Raw genomic sequence first — 7,586 nt, 5'->3', positions numbered from 1 at the left:
CGCACAAATCGAGGAGGGCACGCTGGCGGGTCTGTGGGAGCTGGGCGCGTTCGGGCTACAAGTCCCCGCTGAGTTGGGAGGTCTCGGCCTCACCAACACGCAGTACGCACGCCTCGTGGAAGTGGTTGGTGCGCATGACTTGGGCGTGGGCATCACGCTTGGAGCTCACCAGTCCATCGGGTTCAAGGGCATCTTACTGTTCGGAACCCCGCAGCAGCGGTCCAAGTACCTTCCTCGCGTGACAGGAGGAGAATATGCGGCCTTCTGCCTCACAGAGCCGGCTTCCGGCTCAGATGCTGGTTCAATCAAGTACGTATATTCTTCCAGTCTTCTTACAGTACCTTTAATATTTATCCGGATATTGCGAGAGCTTCATGCAATATCATCTTCTTTTGTTGTATCCAGAATTTAGTGCTGGTTCTACTAAAGAAATAAAATAACTAATTATCAATCAAATGTGATTTTACAGGACGCGTGCGGTACTCTCCCCGGACGGGAAGAACTTCATTTTAAACGGATCGAAAATCTGGATCAGTAATGGTGGCATTGCTGAAATCATGACTGTATTCGCACAAACACCCATCGAGAAAGACGGGAAGACTGTTGATAAGGTTTGTTTATGGCATAAGTCATACGAACAGAGCAAAATTTTGTCACTTAAGGGTAGGTAAAGGAGTAACTAGTGAACTGCAGTTTACTATATATGTATTTCTGTCTTATGACAGGCATATGAGAGCATCAGCTAATCAAACTCAAAATCCAATTCCATAACCTCTTATAATAACTAATACTGCCCCTTATCTCATGTAGATTGCAGTGTTGTTATTATGACCTAAAAACTCTCCTAACAAAATGATTTTTTCCGGATAAAGACAACGTAGCCTATTCCTATATTTGTTGCTACATAGTACCATACCCAACTGTTCAGCGATCTTTGTACAATTGGATACGGTCCAGACGACCTATGCACCGTACCAACACGACGCGTCACGATATCACCTCGTGGGCGATTTTGTCTCTCAATTATGTATATCGTATTTATAGCACTATATTTAGAGATACCATATTCTTAGATTTGTTAATGATGAGATTCTGAATTCGATACATGCTTTGCTATATTTTCATTACAAAATACGCAATTTATCTTGTTAAGCATTTATTTGCAGTGATGGGTTTGCGGAATTATGCTCCATACTTGCTGAAAAGTTGGTGTGTTACACCTCTATCACCATTTAAAACAAGCGTGAAGTTTGTATGGATTATTGTTGCTATGGCGAAATTCTGACCAGTTATCACAATATCGTACCTTCGATGAGACAAGGACACACTTGTTAAAAATTCTTAAAATGGGTTTAGTATGCCAATGCGCCTTAAAACATTATTTTATTTGGAGGAACAAAGTCACCCATCAAGTTCAGTTTCATTTCGCCAGAGAGCCATACTGCCTTAGTCACATTATTGTGTATTTTTTTAATATTCGCGCGACAACATCTTGTTGTCAATTGCGGCATTGCCCGCGCGCATCTACTTGTGCCATTGTCTCATCTAAGGTACGATATAGCGGAGATTGCTTTGGCGAAACTTAAGTATATTTGTTGAAAATTTACTTCATAGAATAATAATATTTTTATTTAAAATCAAAACGGACACCATTAACATGATGCGACAAAAGTAGCACTACTTTTGCCTCTGCCTACCCCTTCGAAGATAATGAGCGGGTGTGTATTGAAAAAATACGTATTCAATCGCGTATCAATATGGTGACATGATGGATAAAATGCCACGACCCTCCGCTTTAGGGAGCACCGAAATTTGGAAAAATTACTTATTCATTTTATTAAATAACGTACCAACAGCATACATACCCTTAAGTCTAGACAACATTTTAAGTGAACAATTGGCTGATATATACCCCACTCAGCGACGATGTAGCGTGGTTGTATTAAGGTCGCGTATGCCTTTGAGTGGCATGCCACTTAAAGGTATACACTACATTCATAAAGTAATTATAATAAAAGTAACAAACAATACTTCGCTTTCTTTTTGTTTAAAAAAAAACACTATTTTTACTATACTTCTGTTTGAACGCGCTAATCTAAGGAACTTCTAAACATATTTTAATATTTTTTTTCACTAATAGGAAGTTGTGTGCTATAGGCTACTTTTTATCCCCGCAAACCTTTTCTAGCAGGCTGAGCCGCAGGCAGAAGTTATACATATAAATTGGTCAAGTTAATAGGGCTCCATTTAATGAATTTGCCACTGGTTAATATGTCACTGAATGTACCGATATGTTGTAAATTAATCCGCTCGTTCCTTCGACCAGGTGACAGCGTTCATAGTGGAGCGTTCGTTCGGCGGCGTGTCGTCCGGCCCGCCCGAGAACAAGATGGGCATCAAGTGCTCCAACACGACCGAGGTGTACTTCGAGGACGTGCCCGTGCCCGTCGAGAACGTGCTCGGCGGCGTCGGCAACGGGTTCAAGGTATACATGCTTATTTTAGTTAATTAGGGATTGATATCCCAAAAGGAACTATTGTAGGATCAATGTGTTGTCCATGTGTCCGTCTGTCTTTTGAGAGGCTTTTTTTTAAAGAACGCGTAGAGGTATCAAGTTAACAAATACAAGGGTCTATGCTCATTTCAGCTGTTATAAAATCAAAGTTGTAAGTCATTGCTATTAAAAGATATGATAGTTTACGTCGATATATAATATATATAATTTTTTTTTTTACTGTGAAAAAATCAGGTCTTTTTTATACAGATATGGTAAAGTGACTTCACACCACCTGACAATAAGTGGAGTGGAGCCTAAATATAGGTAGTGTTGATAGTCTCCGTTCAGTATGCACATTATGCTGGCTTTTTTCTAAACCGCATTTGTATAGATTCTGATTTAACAATGCGGTACACTTACGTGAGGCACTATGGCTAGTTTTATATCTTGTGTATGGTGGTTACTATCTGGGCGAATTCATGTATCCCACCAACAGCCATAGGAGGGACCTTAACTAACTTAACTATGTTCTAATTGAGCAACCGGTATAATATTTTTCAACATACATTTATGCAATATAGCTAAAAGTAAACATTGATATCCAGGTGGCGATGAACATCCTGAACAACGGTCGTTTCGGCATGGCGGCGGCGCTGGCGGGCACGCAGCGCGCGGCCCTGCGCCAGGCGGCCGAGCACGCCGCCACGCGCGTGCAGTTCGGCAAGCGGCTCGCTGAGTTCACCGGCGTGCAGGTACTGTGTCAATGGGGCATGCATATTTGGTTTATTTATACTTATTAATCATCTCTAATTTATTATGAGATAATCAGTCGGCTTGTCGTGGCTGTTTACACGATCAAAATAGCTATTCTTAAGGTTTTCTTGCTAATCGAAAACCCGCCTTATGTTCAAATCATCTGCATTCCCATGACCTGAGATGCGGATATTGTCCCGAGCCTTCGCTCGAGCTCACTCCTTGTATACTGTTTGTAGGAGAAACTGGCGCGCATGGCGATGCTGCAGTACACCACTGAGACGCTCGCGTACATGGTCAGTGGCAACATGGACACTGGAGCACAGGACTATCATGTCGAGGCCGCTATATCCAAGGTGAGTGTTTAATGTACTCAATCTCATTTAAATGTAATACAAAATTTGGATTGTTTGTTAAGATAATACTAATTATACTATTATTTTGAAGAGGCTTTAATTAATTTGCCCTTGAATTTATTACACAATATGACATAGAAACATTGATTGTGATGTAACAGGTGTTCGCGTCGGATTCGGCGTGGACTGTGGTCGACGAGGCGATTCAAATCCTCGGCGGTATGGGCTTCATGAAGGCGACGGGACTTGAGCGCGTGCTTCGTGATTTGCGAATCTTCCGCATATTCGAGGGCACCAACGACATCTTGCGGTTGTTCGTGGCGCTCACCGGCATCCAATTCGCCGGCTCGCACCTGCAGGAGCTACAGCGTGCTTTCAAGAACCCCACGGCTCACCTCGGGCTCATCTTCAGCGAGGCGGGGCGGCGCGCGGCCGGCGCGGTCGGGCTCGCTCGTGGCGCCGACACGCGCGCCCTCGTACACGACGACCTGCGCGCCCCGCCGCCGAGCTGGCGCGTCTCGTGATGGAACATGGCCGCACCGTCGAAGGACTGTTGCGTAAACACGGCCGTCGCGTGGTGGACTGCCAGCAGCCGCTCAACCGGCTCGCCGCAGCCGTTATCGACACGTACACGACGGCGGCGGTGTTGTCGCGCGCCACCCGCGCCGCGCGACTCGGCCTGCCCTCGGCGGCGCAGGAGTTGCGGCTGGCGGCGGCGTGGGCGGACGACGCGCTGGGCCGCGTGCCGGCGCTGCTGGCCGCCACACGTGACACACGCGCGCAGGAGCAGTACGACCGACTCTCCAAATGGGGTACCGAAAGTAGCCGCGAATGGTGGACAGCCCACACCCAACCCCCTCAACCTCTGAGTAGTCTAATCCGCGATAGTGTTAAGCTGAAAGATATTTATATGCCTTGTTAAGTTATTACGTTATAGAATATATAAGATTTAAACAATTTGAAGTTTACTTGTGTTTACCTAATAATTTGTTATGATTTGTTGTAACCATCATTTGGTGTACATTTACCCCTTTATTCATAAACTTTTTTATCTAAGGACGAAGTAAAGCTGTGATAACAAGCTTGTTTCTCAGTGCCCAACGGCACTGAGAAGACATATAGACGTTGTGATTGGCTATTATTGTTGTATCTCAATATTAGCCAATCACAACGGCCCTATGTCTACGCACTGAGAAGACTGTCATGCCGTCAGCACTGAGAAACAGACTTGTTATCACAGCTTTACTCGGTCGTTAGATAAAAAACGTTTATGAATAAGGGGGTTAGTAGACGCAGCACTAAAGTATTTTTTTCGAATGCAACTTATAATCGAATTATTTGGTCTGATTGATATTATTTTTGTACAATAGCATTGGTACAAATTAATTGACTGACCCCTTTTTGGCTGATCTCCCTTAAGGTGGTAGCTCAAGGTCCATTTTCATACATTTTGTTTCGGCTTTAATCTGGGTAACTAAACAAGTATTGGCAAGTAAAGAATTTAAATTCACGTCTAGTTAGTGATTAGTTCTCGCAGTTGAAGAAAATGTAAAATAATTAATAATCATGGATATTTCGGCCTTTAAAATTTAATATGACGAAATTTTAAAGGCAGAAATATCCATGATTATTAATTATTTTTACATTTTTCTTTCAACTGCGAGAACTAATCACTAACTAGACGTGAATTTAAATTCTTTACTTGCCAATACTTGTTTAGTTACCCAGATTAAAGCCGAAACAAAATGTATGAAAATGGACCTTGAGCTACCACCTTAACTCTGTATCATTTCCACTCACAAGTTGTATCAAAAAGTATAAATAAATATTCTAATAGTAAAGTATATATTTGTCCTATCAATTATGTGTCTTTCAAGTCAAAATAAAAGTGGACCAGGTTTTTCCGAAACCCTATATTGTGCTGTTACATAAACTGCTTTGCATTCACTGCATAATTCGTTGACTGGGTGTGAGCATTGATTAGAATCAGAAAGATGTGTCGGGTGTCAGGGGATGTGTCCTGGCAATTGGAATTAATATAGAACATTGAACCCTTCAGTAATATAGATAGTCCATCGAACTATATATACAAGTCTGGCTCAGTTCTCTTTGTGTTAATCTGATATATAAAACCAATGTTCATATTTTATGTGCTGCTATACTGGTCATCAAATGAGATAAAACTAAGAACTATTATAGCTTGCATGTATGGAAAGGTTATAGGCATAGTACAATTATCTTAAAGTAGGTGGTGTGCATCTCTAAAACCACCTAACCAATTTAAAATGTTATGTTTTTGGTTGGTTTCAGTTTGAAATATTTAATAATTTTAGTTACGAAAGGCGTTTATGTCGACATTCAAGAATTCATAAGTACAGTTAATGCAGTCTACATAAAAGGTGGTCTGTGGTAGGATAATATGCCAGGCCTGTGTAAAATAAAAAGTAGAATAACTCAAATTCTTTATTGTCCTAAACGAGCTTATTTAACCTACAATCTAATATGTACAAAAATAGTTAACTTGTTACGTACTCCTGGCTACACATCGATTTGCACGGAGGAATCCCATGCGGGTGCATTTACTTGCCGCAGCGTGGAGCGCAGTGCTCCGCCGGGACCCAGTGCGAGTGTCAGCGGGAACTTCTCACCACGCGGCCGCGCGTATAAAGCATGTAGCGTTTGTTCCCAGCGGACTGCGCGCGTCGTTAGCTTTGCCACGCGTCGTCGCACATCCCTCACATCACCATACGCGTGTGCATCTACGCACGACATCACGCGTACGCCGGGCTCGCGCACATCCACTGAGCGTAGCGCCGTCGCGACCGCTGCTTCTGCACGTGCCATTAAAGGCGTGTGAAATGCACCCTCGACGCGTACGCGCGCCGCTCGCTTCACACCATACGTGTTGCCTTGACGTTCCAAATACCGCAAAGCTTCTTCGTCCCCTGCTATTACCTTGCAGCCAGGGAATAAGTAGTTGGCGACCTGACACACGGGCTTTCTACGCCTTGCTTGGTTGCGTATTCGCGTGCCGCATAGAGCGCGGGTCCGAGGCGCGCATCAGCTGAGAGCCATACTGTGAGCATGCCGCCAGGTCGCTCTGCACTGGCCGCGCTCATGGCGGCGGCGCGTAGCTCCACCAGCCGTAGTGCACCCTCGAAAGTGAGCGCGCCAGCAAACACGAGCGCGGTGATCTCTCCAAGTGAAAAGCCGGCAACTGCACGCACGCGCTCCAACGCAGAAGGGCGTTCGTCACGAACACGTTCCAGCGCCGCGAGCGAGGTCACCATCACGGCGGTTTGGCAGCGACGTGCCAGCTCTTCACTGGGGCCTTCAGTGCATACACGCGCCACATCCCATCTAATAATAATTTACAATAATTGAATATCTTGGTTCCCTCCAAATCTTATATCATAGTCAATTGGGATTGTATACTTTTACAAAAATTATTATCTATAGTTTAATTAAATAACACCTGAAATAGTCTCAGCCTTTATCAGCATGAGTAAATGATTTGTCTTCATAGTTGAAAACTGATCTACTCAGCCTAAGATAATAATATGGTGTCTCTACATATTTGTATACATGAATTGCATAGTGATTGTATATCAGAATATTTTTTTATCAACAGTCAAATATTTACAGGACATTCATTAATAATATAAATATAATAATGTAATATTAAACTCACCCAACGACGCTAGAGGCTAGCTGATAAAGGTCGCGTGCAGTCGGCACTTTCATTAGCTCCTTTCCCATGCCTACTTGTTGGGAACCCTGTCCAGGAAACAACAGGACTGTGGTCTCGCGTGGATCTACACGTGGATCAATGGGTTCCTCACTCGGCCGCGTAGTATAAGGTTGAGTTGCCCATCGCATTTCTGGATCTTCCGCTGGGGTAGCAGGTTCGCCGTACGCGGTGGCTTCGTCCAACAAGCGCCGCAGAGGGCTCGCCCGCTGCGGCGTCACCATCTTTTGAG

The 7,586-nt window shown here is 43.9% G+C and overlaps 2 protein-coding genes across 2 annotated transcripts; one reads left to right on the top strand and one right to left on the bottom strand.

Annotated features, from left to right (window-relative positions):
* Positions 1-4: 4 nt before the first annotated feature.
* LOC119192036 (very long-chain specific acyl-CoA dehydrogenase, mitochondrial-like) lies at positions 5-4,563 on the top strand (the record flags this gene model as incomplete). Its single annotated transcript, XM_037445887.1, is given in 8 exon segments — positions 5-309; positions 470-611; positions 2,327-2,485; positions 3,103-3,249; positions 3,490-3,606; positions 3,768-4,101; positions 4,104-4,426; positions 4,428-4,563. Coding segments are annotated over 8 exon segments (1,575 nt in total), but the record flags the coding sequence as incomplete, so codon positions are not given.
* A 1,488-nt stretch (positions 4,564-6,051) lies between these two features.
* Positions 6,052-7,578, bottom strand: LOC119188560 (probable malonyl-CoA-acyl carrier protein transacylase, mitochondrial). The gene is given in 3 exon segments (XM_037445888.1): positions 6,052-6,599; positions 6,602-6,966; positions 7,298-7,578. Coding segments are annotated over 3 exon segments (1,101 nt in total). The 3' UTR covers positions 6,052-6,144.
* Between the last annotated feature and the right edge of the window lie 8 nt (positions 7,579-7,586).

This window comes from Manduca sexta, unplaced genomic scaffold (assembly GCF_014839805.1).
Source record: "Manduca sexta isolate Smith_Timp_Sample1 unplaced genomic scaffold, JHU_Msex_v1.0 HiC_scaffold_2279, whole genome shotgun sequence".
Taxonomy (NCBI): domain Eukaryota; kingdom Metazoa; phylum Arthropoda; class Insecta; order Lepidoptera; family Sphingidae; genus Manduca; species Manduca sexta.
The sequence above is the reverse complement of the archived record's forward strand: the minus strand, read 5'-3'. Positions and strand labels throughout refer to the sequence as shown.